Genomic DNA, 19,253 nt, shown 5'->3' with positions numbered 1-19,253 from the left:
TGGGAGTGCTGGTGTCCTACTTAATGCTAAGACCGTCAAAACATGAAACTGAAAAACTTCACTGAGCTGATCTTCTCCCAGAAGCTGCAAAATGATGTATTTGTGTGATTGCCTGCTTGCCATCCACCCCATTCCCCAAAACCCAGTTTTCAGCCTTTCTGTTTTAATGATTTCTTCTCTCTCTCTTGCTCTGCTGTTCTTTTGTCCTGTTTGGTGACTGATGCTTGTCGTGAGCTGAGGGCCCGTTTGAGTAGGTGGCACAGCCGTTTCAGTAGGCGAAGCTGAGAAGAAAAGGTGGGCTACGCTAAGCTACCTTGTGGTTTCTTCCCTTGCGTCTCACAAGTCTGTAGTCATGATCTCATGACTCCAGTGTGTGTGGGGTGTTTCTTCCTGACAACACCAGAGTGGCTCTTCAGCGTGTTTTCTTTTTTTTAAAAGCCCTCTTTAGCTGAGACCATTCCTCAAAGCAGAGAAAGATCCATAGCTCAGTGGCAGAGGATCCCAAGTTCAATCCCTGGCACCTCATGGTCAGACTAGGTTTGTGCCCCATCTTAAACTGGAGAGCTGCTGCTAGTCAGGGTGGAGAGCACTGAGCTAGATGGACCAGCGGTCAGACTTTGTCATAAGGCAGCTTCCTATGTAAAGTGGCCGGTTGAACATGTTCAAGAAATAAAAATTTGGGAGATAGGTGGGAATGCGGATGCAAATCCATCAAAGGAAGCATTTCTAAGGGCCCAGCGCCATGTGTGTGGCCCCCTTCAGGTATAGAGGGGATGCAGGCCGGATCCATTTTGTACACAAAAAGGACTGCATGGAGGAGCGAGGAGAGACCCCCTCCACCTTGCCTGTTAGCAGAGGTCTCCCTTACTTCAAGCGATTTTCTCCCAGCATAGCTCACTTCTACCATTAGAGCTTCCGTGGCAGAAAACTACTTAAAGCAATGAAATGCATCGGGGGAGAGGGTGTCTCTTCCCTGTTCCATGTGCTTCTTTTTTATCTAGAACAGGGATGGGGAAACCTGTGGCCCTCCAGATACTATTGGACTACAGCTCCCATCAGCCCCAGCTAGCATGACTAATGGTCAGGGCTGATGGGAGCTGTAGTCTAATAGCATCTGAAGGGTTAGAGGTTTCCCAACTCTGATCTAAAGAAATGAAATCCCCAGCTTAATATATGAAGGGGCAGACACATAGAAGCCTTCGTCATCTCATCAAGCTTAGCCGTAAGGTCGCTTTCCCTCCACGTTCTCACCAGTTTGGCTCCCACTTTTGGTGCTTCTGGGAGTGCACAGAAAGTAGGCTTAGAAATGCTTACCTTTTAGTGGGCACTTGAATAATGTGTCCATGGCGGAGGGGGGCAATCGTGTGGTTCTTTCACACACCTTTGGCACTCTGTTGCTGGGAGCATGTTTGAAGGGGTTCTAAAACTTTGTTTCAATGGGAGATGTTGGATTGCATGCTTAGCACTCTCACTGAAAATCAAAGTACATTCTAAAGCTAGTGGTTAATCAAGCAAAAATAGTCTGATCAGCAAAAAAGGTCCTCTAATGAATTGGGCAAGATTTTTTTAAAAAAAATTAGTGACTTTTTATATTTCCTCATCAAAATTGTAGATGGCAGGTGCCATCCTAGAAGAGACATTTCTCCATCTCTTGCACGCGCATGCATTAAAAAGTATTTTTTTTCCATTTAGAACTATGGTGGTGAAATGCAAATTTTATGGAGATTTGGTTGGCTGAGCTATTCAGACTCACACATAAATGAATTGATTAAGGCTGTACACCGGTGCACACATACATGGGAAGAAGCTTCATTAAACATAGTAGGTGTTGCTTCTGAGTAAACATGCCTAGGTTTGCATCGTAAACCAGTGTGGATTATGTCTAGAGGGTCTTTATACAAATTGTGTTGGCAGTATCATCTGAGGAGTGCTGGTTTGATCAAGCAAGCTTTATTGGGTGGGTGGATGGATTTTCAACCTTCTAGGCCACATTCACACCATACATTTATTCCACTATTATTCCATTTTAAACATTCATGGCTTCCCTCAAAGAATCCTGGGAAGGGTAGTTTGGGAAGGATGCTGAGAATTGTGCAGAGACTCCTATTCTCCTCACAGAGCTACAATTTCCAGAGTAGTTTAACAGTCAGACCCTCTTTCCAGAGAACTCTGAGAACTGCAGGTCTGTGAGGGGAACAGGGGTCTCCCAACAACTCTCAGCACCCTTAACAAACTACACTTCCCAGGAGTCTTTGGGGGAAGCTATGACTGTTCAAAGTGGAATAAATGTATGGTGTGAATGTGGACCTAGGGCAGTGGTTCCCAACCTTTATGAGCATGGGACCCCCTTTATAAGCTGAAAATATTTTGTGACCCCCTCCCCCCAGGGAGGAAGGGGGAAAGCAGCCCTTCTTTGCAGCCTTGCTTCTTTTTGCTTCACAAAACCCCCTCTCCTCTCATTCTAAGTAAGGGTGTTGTCAGTAGCGGCAGTGCAAGGAGATGGGAATCAGTGATAGTAATCCCCTCTTCTTCCTGGTAGCTCCACCCTCAGCCTCCTTTGGCATCTGCCATGTATTTTATAGGCAGATGCCTGCCCTTAGTGCACCTGAAAGACGCTCTGGCGCTTCAGCAAAAGGCCTCCCCTCTCATTTGGAGCAAGGGGGAGGTGTCATCTGCAGCAGCAGTGGAAAACAGACAGTGTAGAGGGAGTGAAGACTTTTTTAAAAAAATTAATAAATAATTCATTTCTTTAGTGTTCACGGCCCCCTCTGGATTACTTCACGGCCCCCCTGGGGGTCCTGGCCCCCAGGTTGGGAACCACTGCCCTAGGGTATACTTGTATATCCAGTTCATTATCAAAATGGATACTATTGTTTCAGTCTTGGGGGTTGTAAGCATTTCCATTAGAGCAAATAACATATAACCTGGTTCCCTCCAAATGATGCTGGACTCCCAACTTACATTAGTGCCAGCCAGTGTGGCCATTAGTTAGGGATGATGAGAGTCGGAGTCCTGCAATAATAGGTTCCCCACCCCGATGTATAAAAGCAACGTTATGCTTTTCACTTCTTAAAGGAAGATGTGATGGGAATGATGAAGGCTGTCTATAGAAATCTCCTCCATTCTGTAGCACCGCATGAACAAGTTCTGCTGGTCTGCAAAAGCCAGGAACTCTCTGTTGCATATACATGAGTATCACCTACTGGCGTTTTCTCTGTCAGCTAGCAACTGACTTACATAACGATAAAGTTCATGACTGTGGGAGGACGAATTTAGCAACAGTGGAATCTAGAACAAGGATGTTGGGTGGCAGAAAAGCTCTTGGAAGCCCAGCTCTTGCTGTAGCAATGAGTGTGAGCTGGCTGCAGGGAACCTATTGAAAACCTCTCACTCCTTGGTTGGTATGAGTAATGCAATGACTACAGTAGTTTCTTATGTGTTCTTTATGTTGAAGGTATTTTTGCTGCCCTCTTCTCACATTCCAAAGACTTTCTGGGATAGCTAGTTTATGATTGAACCTCACCTCTAAGGATGACGTGCACACACGCACGCACACACACAGAGAAATTGGAACATGGGAAACTGCAATAGCCCATCTAGCTCACTATTGTCTACACTGATTGGCAGTGGCTCTTCTGGGTTTGAGGCAGGAGTCTCTCCCAGCTCTACCTGGAGATGCTGGGGATTGAACCTGGGACCTTCTGCATGCCAGGCAGATGCTCTGCCACTGAGCTACAGCCCTCCACTCCCCCCCCCAAAAAAAACCCCATCCCACTTCATATGTGAACATGATGGAAATGTGAATGCTGGCCCCATCACAGAAAAGAAAATATCTGCATACAGGCCTAAAACAGGCAAACATTGTTTTCTCCTCTGATGTAATTTACTAGTCTCCAACAAAGTAATTTGGCTCCTATGAATATTGTGGTCATGATGTTAACTTTTCTAATCTCTAGAAAGGTAGGTTAATCAGCTAAGTCCTGGTGATTTGCACTGCATTCTTCAAATGTAGTAACCAGAATGGTGATGCCTGCTGTGGCCAAGTTTGAGGTTGTCTAGAATGATATTGGCAGTCCTTGTGTCTAGAATTCTGTGCTTCATGCAGGTTCATATTTCAGTTATAATTGGTTATTCTACAACATATATTTTGCTGCCCATTTTCTTGTCTTCATTTTCTTATTTTAAAATACATTAAGTATTTATAATCCTCTCATCGCCCAAAGATCCCAGGCTAGAAATGCATCCACTTCAAAAACTAAGCAATAAAATTAACAAAAACAAACCAAAACCAAAACTAAGCAGTAAAGAATATGAAACAATTTCCAATTACAAATTAAACCAGTAGCAGTGACAAGAATTCAGGTAGCCAGTACACCTCACCACTCCCAGAAAGCCTGGGCGGAGAGTTTCTTCTCCTGCTGACAAAACAACAGCAGTGGCATGGTGAGATGGGCCCCCACCCCACAAATCTCACTGGGGGTGGAGGCCACCAGCAGATTGTCTTCTGTAGATCTTAAAGCTCAGGCAAGTTGGTAAGGGAGAACATGTTCTTTCAGATATTTTGGGTCTGGGCCATTCTGGACTTTAAAAGTCAGCATCAACACCTTAAATCTGGTTCAGAAGGTTATAGGCAGCCAGAGTCATTGTTTGAGAATTGATGTTATATGGGAACACCCCAGAACTCTCCCTTGGACCCTGGCTGCTGCATTTTGCACCAGTTCTGGACGGTTATCAAGGGCAGCCCCACATAAAGTGCATTTCCTACATGGGCTATCATAAATTTAAACATTCAGCAGAAATGAATGTTTCCTGCTACCGGGGATGGTGCTTGTGCATTCTGTGATCAGCACGTTCAGCACCCCCCCCCCACACACACACATGTACATTTTCTCACTCGGCTTCCTGTCAGCTGCTAGCATTCTCCAGAAATACACACTTTACTCATGCGTCACCTGGTGAGCCAGTGACTCTGTCTCACCACGTTGATAAGCATTCTGCTTCATTGTCAGCTGGGCCTGAATCTTCAGACTTCTCCTTGGTCTGCTTTTGCAGTGGGTGCCAGGAAGAATAAGAGTACTGAAATAAACATGTCACTTGCCAAGGAGATAAATGCAGACAGGTCTAGAGAGCGTGGTGGTTCTTACGCCATTAGTTGTTGCCATTTCCTAAACCATGCAAAACCTCTTCAATTGCAGAAGGCTTTTGTGTGGGTCACCAGCAGCAAGGAGCCAGGTCAGCATAAAGTAAGCAGCATACAGAACTGAAAAGGTCTTTATTTTCTCTTAAGAGGCTGTGGCGAAGCCAGGGCTGTGTGGGTGCAGTGGAGGAATGACTCTGCAATTCCTGGCATTCCCTGACCTTGCTGCTGCACAGTCCCACCCCAGGTAAGCTGCAGTCGATGTCGAGAAGATGGTGGTGCCCCACCATGCAGGCCACTTCTGATCCGCAGATACACTGCCTCTGAACATGGGTGTGCCTTGCTTTGGAAGATTCTTAGTGGTGCATTCAGGCTTGCAGTTTGTCACACAATCTGCTCCTGGTAACTGCAGAGAAAGTCCAGGTTGTGAGCTTCCTGTGGACTCTGCCTCCAGCCAGCATGATCACTGGTCAGGGATGGTAGAGATTGTAGTCCAGCAACATCCAGAGGAGCACAGGCTCCCCACCCCTGGTGTTGTCTTGTAAGTTGGTGCCCATTGTGCCTGTATAGTGTTCCGTGCACCGCTTTGAGGTAGGTGCATTTGTGGGGGAGTTATGAACGCTACACTTCTGTTAAAAAACAGTATACCTTCCTGTAGCTGGACAAGGCTTAAAACAAAAACAAAAACCCAGTGCCACCAAATATAAACCAAGACATCTGAACAGCCAGTCACCTAAGACATCTTGCTGATTGCTGAACTCTCCACTCCGTAACTCTGTTGCAAGATATTCTTTCCTCTTTTCTTGGCACACTTCAGTCTAATTTCTTAGATGCATGGATACATAAAATTGGCTGGGTGGGAGGGCAGAATAAACAACCTAATCCTGTTATTCCAGGAAGACACACAAAGATTAGTACCAGAAAAGTGAGGCAGAAAAGTAAAATTAGGTACAAGACCACTCTGGACACATATTTATGTTATGCCTGTGTCACATTTCCCACTTTCGAGTTTATCTTATGCTTTTCTTTATAGTAGTAGTAATGTTTTTTTCCAACAGTGTTGTCCTGTTTGTGCAAGGACTTAACCTTATGCAATGGAACTTCCCCTCCTCTTCTCCCTGACCCCCCCATCTGTTCTGGGTTTTCCCCCAACCCTCCAGAGAAGATGGGGGGGGCACATGGGGAGATGAGAGGAAGGGGAAGTTCAGTTGTACAAGTAGAAGTCCTTGTACTAGCTTGAGCTGGGGAACTTTTTTGACCTGGTGAGCCAGATCTTAATCTTCCTGTACCCCCATGGGCCAACTGACAGGTTGGCAGGGTTACCCTCTTGTCAATCATCTGATGTTATAATGGCATCAGGTTACTGACAGCTGGGTTTTCCTGCTTACCTGTCAAAGTTGGCCTGCGGGAGTGAACAGAGACTCTACCCATATCCAGTCCTTCCTGCATCTGCATCTGTACCTGGCTGCCCCTGATGTCACATATGATGTCAGGTGTGGGGCAGGTGGGCATGGCTTGGAGAAAGGGCCACATGGGCCACATAGAGAGACCTGGGAGGCAAGTTTGGCCCGTGGGCTTGAGGTCGCCCAATCTGGTGCTAATGGGAAGACTTTGTTGGATACAATCCAAAATGTATTTCTGTTGTGACTGACTACTGAGCACTGTACAAAAAAGATGTGTTGCCTCATTAGGTTGTCCAGATGCAATAATGGAAGAATCCTGCCACTGCTTTTTTTTTAGCTTCATAACTTGTTTTATGACTTTTATTTGACTGCAAGTGGCCATGAAAGTTAAGCTGATGATAAATGTTTCCTAGTAGATTAGTAGGGAGCGTTTGTGCCTTTAATCCAGGTCTGTGCAACTTGGGACTCTCCATGCTGAATGCAGCCCAGGAATCACGTTCTGCAGCCTGCCAGATCCTTGTTTTTGCAGTCCCAGGCAGGTGGCAAAAACAAAAAGCTTCTTGGATTCTTTGTGGGCTGCCAGATATGTGCTGGTAAGACTGAGTGGGTAACACAGGTTGTACAGCTAGAATACTAGTGACTGTGACAAAAGAAATTTGGTCTGGCACCAGGTGACCCATTACATATCTGCATGTCCTCTTGCAAACCACATGGGCTTCAGTCAAATCTGCACAACTTGCAATCCACTAAGCCAAGTGCAGCTGACAGGCCTTGTTATGGAGGCCTACCAGGGCCTCGGTGAATCTGCTGTCTGCCTGGGACTGCAGAAACAGGAAAGTTGTAAATGATGTGGCAAGGCAGGCAGGCTGTCATAGCTATGGCCCTTACCATAGGTGGTAGAGTCTTCCAGGTTCAGTCCAGGGCATGTTCAGGTATGACTGGGAAAGGCCCCTGGCTGCTTCTAGTCAGTGTAGATAATGCTGAGCTAGATGGACCAATGGTCTGACTGAGTAGAAGGCAGCTTCCTGTGTCTAGCTTGGTGTGTCCCAAGTTGTGGGAGCCTGGCCTAAAGAGATCCTTTGCTGTCTGCCTGGTATTTCCCAGGGACCCTCCTGGCTCTATTCCAGACGTGTGTGTCCTCTTTTTCCTCTCAAGCTCTGGGCTACCGCAAAGGCTACATGTGCAAACTAAGGGAGAACATGAGAAGACATATTGGGAGGAGGAGTCTTCTCTTGCACTTCTCCCCTCCCCCAACAATCCCTTGGAAGTCTTTCTTGTAAAAGATGTGGTGGTTTCCTTCGAGGGAAACTCCCTACATTAAATCATGGCAAATGAGATGTTTGGAAACCAAAGGCATTTAGCAGCAGCCTGAAGTCATTCATCCCCTTGCGTGCTGCTTTAAATCCATGTTCTTCCAATGTGTCTGGCTTTTAAGGTCACATCCTCTTTGTGTGCTCATGGGTTTTTTTGCCCACAACAACAGCAAAAGGAATCTTATATCTATAGAGTGAAGGAGAGAGATCTTAATTATATTGTTGTAGCCATCACTCAGGGAAGATGACATCCATCCATCCCCTCCGGCTTTTACACAGCTAATGGATAAACATAATTTCTTAATGGACCCTTAATGGCTGTATTTAAATGAGCATACTGATCAGATCCTACCTGTTTATGTGGAGGGTGCTGTTGAGAAAACAAATTGGGAATTGGAGTGTAGACAGTGAAGACAGAAGCCTGGGCAAGTGTGTGTCCCAGGGGCATGTTGTCACTGTTGGGAAAACTGATGCAACCTTAAAGGCCAGTATTGTCCAGGTTTCCCATAGGTCAGGTATGGAGTACCTTTGGCCCTCCAGATGTTGCTGAACTACAACTTTGTATTGCTTTTAGGGATTTTTATGTTGCTGTATGCTGCCCTGATGTTTTGCGAGAGGGCAGCACATAAATGCTTGTATAAATGAACTTCCATCAGCCCCAACAAGCATGGCCAACAGCCATGGATGACTGGAGTTGTAAGTCAGCAACATGTGGAAGGCCAAAGATTCCCCACACCTGACCTAGGTGTTGGTATATTTGTAAGTCTGATGATAATATGAAAAGCGCCTCTTCGTAAGGGAAGCTGCTCCTGAGTTCCTACTTCTTAGTGAGGAGGATGAGATAATATCTGGGTATAAGTTTTGGGGGCTGGATATCATTGAACAGTGCAGGGAGAGTGCTTAAAGAATCTTTTGTCTCTGCATACTTGCTTGTAAGCAAACCTTGTTGAAACAATTGGAACTCATGAGTACCTGTGTTTAGAGATGGGCTGAAACTCACCTTTGTAGTTGGATACCGAAAGCATAAATTAATAGAAGACTCTGTTTTTATGTGGCACATTAGGAGAGCAGCTAGAATCATGAGATTTGGAAACTTAATTGGAATACCTGTTCTGAGATGGAAAATACTTATGACAATGCTCTCTCAGTTAGGGTTTTTTTTTTTTAATCTTCCTTTGTGGGGAGAAAAATCCCCCTTTCGCCTAACCACCAGAAATGTAATTGCTATTCTGGTCCTAGATCCTGCCAGGTTTCAACTCTTAGCTGGAAAATCCCCAGCATCCCTGACAGGCAGGTTGTGTAAACTGGGAAATGCCTCCAAAGAAGAAATCTTGCATGCTATTGTTATGCGGCAGAGTGATGTCCCCTTCCTGCAGTCAGAGCTGTCTTTTGTGCTCAGAAGAGTGACCCATTGTGACTAGAACTCTAAATGTTCACATAGCAGTGCGCTATCTGAGGCAGGTGGCTGTGCCCCCCTGCCTTGCTGCTCCCTTTCTCCTGCTCCTTGTTGCTCTCTATCATCTCCTCCAATCTGGGGTCATCCTTGGGACATCTTTCTCAGAGCGAGATGCTGCGATGGAGATGGTTACAGAGAGCGCCTGTGTTACTGCCATGTATGTGGTGGCAAATACTGTTTAAAGTCTAAGCTGTCAAACTTTAAACAGCGTTTGCTTCCATCAGAGCACAAAGTGTCAGTGGCTCAGGCACTCTCCACGGTCACCTTGGCCACAGTGCCTCACTCTGGAAAAGGCCCGTTCTTCTGAGTGAGAAGTGGTCGGCCAGGAGAGGCCGGCTGGAGCTCTACCAGCTGCTTCCCTGTGGCAGTGGCACTCTATGGCTGGCCAGGAGATAAGCAGTGGCAGCGGAAGCAGGAGGAGGCTGGTAGCAAGCTCATTACTGGACTGTGGTAGCAACAGCGGGCCAGCTGATTGGGTTGGATGATGGGGATGCAATCTGACACCCCTTGTGCTCCACTACCTATGAAATGTGTCTCGCTATGTATCATTATGGGGCCAGCCCTGCCTAAACGTAAGAATAACCTGGCTGGACCAGACCAAGGATAAGCATGCTCTTCCAAAATTGACCACCCAGGAGCTTCCAAGAAGGCAAAAGAGATGGGGGAAATGTCTGCTAAATTGGACTTAGTACTGGATTTCAACTGAATTTGACAGTCCACTATCTTTTTGGACTGGCACTGATTTTTTGTGGTGGGCCATGGCTGTAATTGGCACAGATTTTTCTCTATCCCCCCCCCCCCGATTTAACATAATTACCTTCGTAATTTCCTCTAAATTGGTGCATTCGTAACAGTGTGTAGGCATGATAAATAGGAAAAAAATAAACCACATGGAACACCGGTATAATTTACATAGGCATTTACATTAAAAATCACGAAATTTATTTTCACAAAAAACCCCCCCACAAACCAGCGGATTGAATCGGCAAGTGCAAACGCCAGCAGGAACACACACAAAAAGAGCTGATTGGGATTGAACGACAGACTATCCGAGTACAAGTGGATCCGAACTATGGGATTCCCACAGGCATCTAGTTGGCCACTGTGAGGATAGGATGCTGGACTAGATGGGTCACTGGCCTGATCCAACAAGGCTGTTCTTATGTTCTTCTATAGCCAAGTGGTGTTTGGAGGTACAGTCAGGCTTTTCACTTGCCCTCTGGCAAGCCTGATGAATTCCAGGTCTTCTTCCAATTTTTGAATTGCATAAATGGGTGGAAATGAGCCCAGCAGTTATGTGGTAGTCCTGTCCCCTCCCTCGTTATTTGATGAAAAAGTGGGGATTGTTTGATTAGCTGCAAGGGACTTGGAGCATTTTTGTCACATAGCTGGCGAGCCCCTGCCCCCCCAACTTTGTGCCTCAGAACAAGAAATGAAGGCAGGAGGTTCCCAGCTTGATTCAGCCAAGCAAGTCTAATTGGTCATGTTCTCTTTCTTACAGGAAAGGGTGGCAGAGTGCCTCAGCCACATGGCCCCTCACACTGACAGCTCTCCATTGTTACCTTAAAACAGGAGTAGGGAACTGGATCCCACTGGTGATCTGGATTCTTACCTTCTTAATCCTCACAGGCCATCTCTGATGCGTGGCCCACCTACCTGCCAATCATCTGAAGTTGCAATGTCATCAGTTGACCTGTTTTCCTTTGCCCGTGTGGTTTGAAACCATTCCACCGACCACTTCGGCTTGCAGAGCCCTGCTATGCCTTTGCTAGTGCCAACTATCATGCCAGTGCTTGCAATGACACAGGGCAGCATTTCCAGAACCAAACCCCACTTTTGACACGGAGTCCCATCTTTACCTTCCAAGGTCCTGACATAATATAATATATGACATCAGGTGTAGAGCAGGTGGGCATGGTTCAGCCACAGTGGCCTCGCAGGCGAAATAGGGAGGCCTGAGGGCTGGAGCTTCCCCACTTTTGGCTTAAAAGACTGATCCCCCACCTCTGCTTTTCTTGTGAGTCTTTGTAAGCCTGAAGGCTGTGCCTGTCTGTGTCTCTCCTTAATAGATGTAAGCTGCTTTGGTCAAAAATTGACTGAAAAGCAGAATAAAACATATAGTAAGCAATAAGTGAGCAGCCAAATCAGCAGGAGCACATGCCTAGCGACCACAATTTTTGAGTTGATGACCAAGGCCAGTGCAGAATTGGGAACTCCTGGGTTCTGTTGATCATGGTTAGCTGCCATGGCTGGTACCTGTTCATAATACAGCTGAGCTTGAGTTTGCCTTACCTCCCTTTAAAGCCATATAAGCCAGTAGCACATCCTGGGGCAGCAATTCCATAAGTTAATTATGTGTTGTGTGTAGAGGTGCTTTGTTTGTCGTCGTCCCCCCCCCACACACACACACTCTCTGAATCTACTGCCATTCAGTTTCATCAAGTCCTAATATACAAAATATTATCTCAATGCTTTTCACAATTCTGATTAAACTATCATGTCCCCCACTTAGGTGTGTCTTTACTAAGCAAAAAATGAAATCTCTTCCTTCATAAATAATATAATTCAACTCCTTGATCATTTCCATTCCCTGCTTCTGCTTCATTTCTGCTTCTATGAAATCCTTTAAAAAAATAATTGCAAATTGCAAATGCACTCAAGATGCAGCCACGCAGAAGATTTGTATAAAGGCATTATTCTAATAGCCATTTTATTTTTAGTGCTTTCCCACATAATCCCTGACATGAAATTTCCTCTTTTCACTACTGCTGCATATCAAATTGATGTTTTAATTGAGCTACGCACTATGACATCATCAATGTATATTTGGTTAGGATTCTTGGCCCCTCACTTTACACTCATTACCTTTTCCCCATTTTCCTTTTTCTTTTTTTTTTTTTTGCCTGTTCATCCAGCTTGGAGAGACCCTGTTGGATCTCTTTACAACTCTGCTTGGGTTTTCTCTGTCATAAATTTTGCAAAGTTGACTGCTTCATTGCTTATCCCTGACTTCAGATAACATGCACATTAGATAGCACCAGTTTCGAAACCCTGCTCCTCCCCACTGTGAGAACTGTCCATTTACGTTTACTCTCTACTGTTTTTCTTCGTAACCACTAACTGATCCATATGAAAACCTGTCTTTCTGCTATGTTTACTCAGAAGCCTTTGAGAGGCTTTCATCAAAAGCTTTTTTAAAGTCCAAATATCCTGTCTTGATCTGATACCTAAATATATTTGTCACTTTCAAAAGATTCCAAAACTTATTGGCTGGACTTCCATTTGAAGGAGTCATGCTAGTTGTTCCTCATCAACGCGTTTTCTGCTCCGTTTCATAATGGTTGCTCTTAATAATGTTTTCTTTTTTGTGTATGTGTTGAGAACAGTCCTGATGAAGCAGGACCAGTTGTCTAGTAGGATGTTCACCTGCCTCCCTTGCTTTTCCGTTCTTTCCTACAGGGCAGTTGGTGTCAGTTAAACTATGGGAGAGGGAGAGGAAGTTACCAAACTTCCTCTATTGTCTGGCCCAGCATCTGGTACTGAGGCATTTATTTATTTATTTTTGTGCTTCAGGAGATTCCTTTTTCTGCTGGCATGGCTAATAGCCACTGACAGACAATTTCATGGAAGATCAGCCTAATTCCTGATACATTTAAAAAATCCCATCACCCCTTCTTGAGGGAATGTAATCCTTAAATTGACTGTGATTAATTTTAGGGTTTTTTTTAATCTACTACCAGTCACATTGGATGAAACAGCTAAATGTTCAGCACTTCCAAACGAGAAAACAGTGGATGGGTGGGCAGGAATTGTGGATTGTCTGGCAAACTTATTCAGAATTGAATTCATCCAACATTGTGCAAGCAGAGTTTGATTTGTGCAACAGGACTTTTCCCTCCCCCTGCACTCCCCCCCCATACTCTACTCTCGAAGATCCCCAAACCCTGCAGAGCAGGTTTGGGGGATGTATAGGGAGGAAGGGAAATTTGTCCTGTTCTATGGGTAGACAGACAACAGTGGATCCCACTCAGGGTGTCACCTGTATTCATGAATTCATCTTTCAAGGTAGTGCTTTTACCTAGTATACATATGTCATAAGCATTTCATGTAGAACTTAAAAGGAAAAAAAATCTTAAGGAACATTTGGGGTCTTGCAATGTTTGAACTGCATCAAGGAAGCTTTCTAGAAGCAACCTATGTTGAGACTTAACTGACTGACACCTTTTAAAAATTTCAGCAAGATGACTAACTGTTCTAAAGATAATTTGTTACAAGTCACCACAGAGACAATACTTATGATTTTATGCCAGTATTTTTAAATTGGGACATTCCCAGTACAAACGACAGCAATCTGCGCTGAGGAGAGAATATTACCAAAACCTAAGCATTCTAATTTATCTTGAATCTAAGTTGAAATGCAACGATGCTCTTAAATAAGGAAAAGCAGTCTTGCAAATAAAATCTAAAAATCTGTAATAGGGCTCAGTAGTGTATTCTCTATTCAATCACAGTGTAAAGGTCATAATTCTGTAAGCTTCTGTTGGGTCTCATAACTAACTGTACTGCCTTCAAGTCGATCCCGACTTATGGCGACCCTATGAATAGAGTTTTCATGGTAAGCGGTATCCAGAGGGGGTTTATCATTGCCTTCCTCTGAGGCTGAGAGGCAGTGACTGGCCCAAGGTCACCCAGTGAGCTTCATGGCTGTGTGGGGAATCAAACCCTAGTCTCCCAGGTCGTAGGCCAACACTCTAACCACTACGCCACACTGGCTCATAGCAGTCTCTTTTTTCTTGCTCTCTCTCCCCATAAGTAAACTAGCTCCATCCTTAAATAATGTATTTCCAGGAAAAGCCCTGCAAGCCCCCCTGTAAGCATGTGTGCATGCATATGAATGACCAGGGATAATCACAGTATTCTAAATCTGTCTTCTGCAAGTTAGGAGGACAAATGCCGTCTTACTTGAACCAGTTTCTTTTGCTGTCAGCTTTGACAGCTTTAAAAGAGGATTGGAGAAATTCATCGTGGTTAAGGCAATCAGTGGCTACTAGTAATGATGGCAATATCTTACCTCAAGGATGGGAGGTAGAATGCACTGAATACCAGTTGCTTCGGGACAACAACAGGAGAGAACCATTGCCTTCATGTCTTGCCTGTGGACTTCCCAAAGGAGCCTCACTGACCACTATGGGGAAGTGTACATAGATAGAGGAACAACATAAAAAGGGCCCTGCAGGGTTAGACCCAAGGCCCATCTAGTCCAGGTGGACTAGATGAGTCTTGACTTGATGGGCCTTGGGTCTAACCTAGCAGGGCCCTACTTATGTTGTTCTTGCATCTCTGTACTCTCAAATGTTTTACAGATAAAAGCAGTTAAAGACTTGCAACACCCTAGTTATCCAATGGAGGATAGCCACCTGATTCCCCCTCCCGATGGCACATGGTTTAAAGGGCTACTCTTCCTGCTAGGTTCTGTATTCAGGGACGGCACTAACCCTGTCCTCTGATTTAAAAACCAGGAAGTTCCTTATTCATTGGGTCAAAGACGCTGAGGGAAAATATAATTGTCCTACAGAATCTCATCAACCGTTCAAAATATGCCTCGGCAGCTACACTGCTTAAAATTGTGCATTCTGAATTCCCTATTCATGAGTGAATCTTAATCATCTCTGTAGAAGAGATTTCATAGAATCACAAAGATGAAAGGGACTTCTTTATCTGTTATAATAGCATCCCTGATAGGTGGCTATCCAGCTTCTGCTAAAAAAAAACACACCAACGAAGGGGAGTGTACTTCTTTTTGACAATATTTAACTTGTCTCAATGCCCATGGAGCATTTCAGGGGGCACAGAATCCAGGGGACAAAATTTACTGATGGTAGCAGCAGCAGAAGCACTTGTCTGTCAGGATTCAGCCCTACCTAGACCTTGAACCTGGGGATCTTCTCGGAGGTGGAAGAGGAGCAAGAGGAGCAGGACCCACAGTAAACTGTAGAACTCCCTAGAACATTGGGGGGGGAGAGGGAGGGAAAGTTCAGTTGCACATGCAGAAATCCTTGCATTTAGTGCTACATTGGATACAACCCTCTGTGTCCTCCCTGGTTTTCATAGAACTCCAGCCCCTGGAAGAGCCAAAAAAAGAAAAAGCCTCCGAAACATGAATAGTGCTGTGACAATAGATGGATGGATGTCTTGATGTGACTCTTGGGGGCTTCTGAGCCTAGAACAAGGATCCCTCAGCCAAAGTATCTAGCCTTTTTTTAAAAAAAATACAACAATACCTATAATCATATTTTGAAATGTTCATGGCCTGTTTTTCTGATTTTTTTTTGAACCTCCCTTTGAGCATACAAGTTGTGACCCCTTGCTATGGTTCAAGTTTAATAAAACTGATAGGGCTTGTCATGACACCTCTTGTGAAGTCCAGAAAGTTGGGTAGAGCTGTGGAGAATTATTGCCCATGACTACTTTCAGATTGAAAGTTTGATCTTGAAGACTGTGAAAAGCACCATGAAGAAATGTACCTTCCCCCTTTCTATGGTGCATGTGTGTGTTTGGTTCCTATGCTTGTGTGCTGCCTTTGTTCTAGTGATATGCCACCGCTTCCTTAGCTGCATGATCTCATTCAGTCAGGGATCTGGTAGTGACTGGTGATGTCACAAAGCAAATTAGATTTGGCTATATGGCAATGCCAATGAGAGCAAACCAGTTATCTTGCCCCATTTACTTTTGAATGCACATTCAAGCATGCATCCTACAGAGAGCAATGTGGATTGTTTGCAATCAGATGGGTGACCTGTCAGGAGAAAGATAAGAGAGTACAACCCTATTGGTTCTCCTTGACCTCTCACTGGCATTTTATACTATCAACCATGATATCATGCTGGATTGGCTCTGTGGGTTGATATAGGTACCACAGTAATACGGTGCTTCTGCTCCTACCTGCAATGCTGTTCCTAGAATGTGGCATTCTGGGATTTATGCTTGACCCTCTGGCATTTGTGTTATGAAGTCCTGCAAGATTCCATGTAATCTTCCATGTCAATGTCTTTGTGAAACCACTGGGTGAGGTCGATTTGAGGATTTGAAGTGAAATATCATCTATATGCTGATGACACCCAGCTCAACTACTCTTTGGCATCTGAGTCAGGTGAGGTTATGCAGGCGCTGAACTAGTGCCTGGATTCAGTAGTGGGCTGGATGAGGACCGGTAAACAGAAGCTGAATCTTGACAAGACTGAGACACTGTGGGTAGGTGGTTCTTGGGGTTAGCGAAATAGGTTTCAACCGGTTTGAGATGGGACTGCATTCACTCTGAAAGAGAAGGTTCACAGTTTGGGTGTGCTCCTAGATTCACCTTAGCCACTGGAAGCCCAGACGACTTTGCTGGTACGGACTACCTTTCACCAGCTATGCCATTTCTCAACAGGGATAGTCTGGCCCCAGTGCTCCATGCTCTGGTAACCTCCTAGTTTAATAACTGTAATGCATTATACTTGGGGCTTCCCTTGAAGATGACTCAGGAGTTCAGTTAGCGCAGAATTCGACTGCCAGAATTTAACTAGTACAGTGAGACTTGTTTACATTAGTCCAATCTTGAATGAAGTGCATTGGTTGCCTGTTTGTTTCTGGACTCAATGCAAGGTTCTGGTACATACCTTTAAAGCCCTAAACAGCTTACAGTCCAAATTCCTAAAGGAGTGCTTCTTCCCCATATCAGCCTGTCTCTATGTTAAGATCTTCCACAGAGGCTTTACTTCAAGTGCTCCTCTTATTATAAGTGAGCTCTGTAACAAGAAAGGAGAAGGATCTGGAATGCCTTCCCCTACAAGGTACACCCGGTGCCTATTTTTTCAGTACCAGGTTAAAGCATTTGTGTTTACCCAGGCATTTAATGTATGCTCCCTCCGTTTGCTTTGTAGTTTTTATCTGCTGCTTTCTATTATGGCTGTCAAATGTTTTACTGTATTTGCTTCTAATTAATTTATGATTGTGTACTGTACCAGTGTGGTGTGTAGCGGTTAAGGTGTTGGACTATGACCTGGGAGACCGGGGTTTGAATCCCCACATAGCCATGAAGCGCACTGGGTGACCTTGGGCCAGTCACTGCCTCTCAGCCTCATGAAAACCCTATTCATAGGGTCGCCATAAGTCGGAATCGACTGGACGGCAGTACACACACACACACTGTACCTTGCCCTGGAATCTCTTTTGATTAAGAGCAGTATAAAAACTTGTTTAAAATGTACATCCGGGCTTTTTTCTTTCTTTTTTGACTATGCTGTGGCAGTCTTGTTGCTGCAAAAAATGGAGTGCTGCTCTGGTGACGGAGATGCATACCCTCCTCCACAAACACTTTTATGCTCTTTCACCTGAACATTTTCAAAAGTGGGGCTACTTCAAGGGGGCGTGCTCCCTGTTTTGTGCTCTTCAAGCTAAGCAGTGAAGCACGGCACTCCTGTGATGCCATTTTAAAGAACAATGCTTAAAGGCCAGACTTGCAGCAGAATATCACAAGGATTATATTGCAATGTGTTTCTGGTAGTTACAGAATGTTCCAGGGGTGGCTAGTACCCTGTGAAACAGGGAGGGAGCCCAACAGTAATTAGCCAACTAATCATAGTGTTCTCCCCATCATCCTCCCTGCTGAGTTCTATAATGGCAATTCTACGGAGACCAAGGAAGAGGAAGCTGACAGGCAGTGCCCCCTCTGGACTAGATGCATGTAAGAAGGCAGGCAGGTGAGGGCTGGCTGAGGCAGAATGAGGCCGATGGTGCCGTGCCCAGTGCACCCTCATGCACCAGCCTACACTGGAATGCTCTTAATATCTTAACCATGGTTAGCTGCTGTTAAAAGATCAAGGGTGATTGCAGAATCACAAATGTCTCCCTTCAGTCCCTTTCTTCCCTAGTATGAGAGTGTGTAGTGTAACCACAGATTTTCTCTGATGACCATAAGCATGGTTAATGGTTAAATACATGCAAAGCATTGATCAGTGGTTAAGGTTGAATGGATTCCCTTTTAACCAGGGTGTTCTAGCCAATTTAAAGTCTTGGTTACGATGGTTATCTTAGTAAGCCCTAAAAGTTGATTCAGATAAAGCCGTTAAGTCTGGTTAAGGGCTATTAGGAGAAGGGCTGGGGAACTGGCACCAAAGAAGGGAACATACAATTGCACTGTCTGCTCTTGATCTCTTCACCTAAGATTAGAAAATAATGGAGTCTTATTCCAGATCACTGTGAATTGACCAAGGCAATTCTAACTGGAAAATCCCTGAAGTCCCAGGCGCAGATGAGCACTATTATCTCTCTTCTGTTAAGTGCCTTTAGTTGTTCCAGCATTGTTTAAGGGATTTTCTCCTGGAATGCTAACCTCCTGATCTGTCATTTCAGGCACAGCTATCTGGAAACTGGATTATTAAGCTGCAGCCATGGAAGGCAAGGGGCCTTATCGTATCTATGACCCTGGCGGGGGGACGAAAGAGGAAGCGTCTGCTGCCTTTGAACGGCTGGTGGAGGAAAATACCAGGCTGAAGGAGAAAATGCAGGGAATTAAGTCTCTAGGTAACGGTGAGGATGAGATGGAGGCTGAACAGTGCAAATGGTTCATTGTTGTTTTACAAATGCCAGAGCATATGAGAAACATTTTTAAAAAGCAACTTTGTTCATCATTAACACTAAACCTCTGTGGCACCATCGAGGCAGTTGTAATAACGAGTGAGCTTCCTTTGGGAACGAGCTACTTCACTAGTGGCGGGTGTGACTGTGCATGGGAGGCTAATTCTAATCTAAGCATTTGCTGGAGCATTAAAGGCTGAGGTGATGCTCCCTGTCACTGCTGTTACTAAAAAGACCTTGCCTTGCACCGGCACATTGTCCAGATATGTCCCTGGTGCTGATGTACTGACACTGCTCATACAAGGGCTGTGTGTGAGGTACGAACC

The 19,253-nt window shown here is 44.9% G+C and overlaps 1 protein-coding gene and 1 non-coding gene across 10 annotated transcripts in view; one reads left to right on the top strand and one right to left on the bottom strand.

Moving 5' to 3' along the window:
* Positions 1-19,253, top strand: part of TNIP1 (TNFAIP3 interacting protein 1) — an 80,419-nt gene that overhangs the window by 16,095 nt on the left and 45,071 nt on the right. For 5 of the 9 annotated variants that reach the window (XM_061617413.1, XM_061617411.1, XM_061617412.1 and 2 more), the window contains exon 2: positions 18,703-18,879. In XM_061617413.1, coding sequence (XP_061473397.1) covers positions 18,741-18,879 — 139 coding nt within the window. In that variant the 5' untranslated portion in view covers positions 18,703-18,740. The remainder of the gene's footprint in view (positions 1-18,702; positions 18,880-19,253) is intronic. The other 4 variants (XM_061617414.1, XM_061617409.1, XM_061617415.1 and 1 more) reach the window with 1 other exon arrangement.
* Positions 3,671-3,744, bottom strand: TRNAA-GGC (transfer RNA alanine (anticodon GGC)). Its single transcript has one exon. It is a non-coding gene; the product is annotated as a tRNA-Ala (tRNA).

This window comes from Rhineura floridana, chromosome 3 (genome assembly GCF_030035675.1).
Source record: "Rhineura floridana isolate rRhiFlo1 chromosome 3, rRhiFlo1.hap2, whole genome shotgun sequence".
Classification (NCBI taxonomy): Eukaryota; Metazoa; Chordata; class Lepidosauria; order Squamata; family Rhineuridae; genus Rhineura; species Rhineura floridana.
This window is presented reverse-complemented; position numbering and strand designations above follow the sequence as displayed.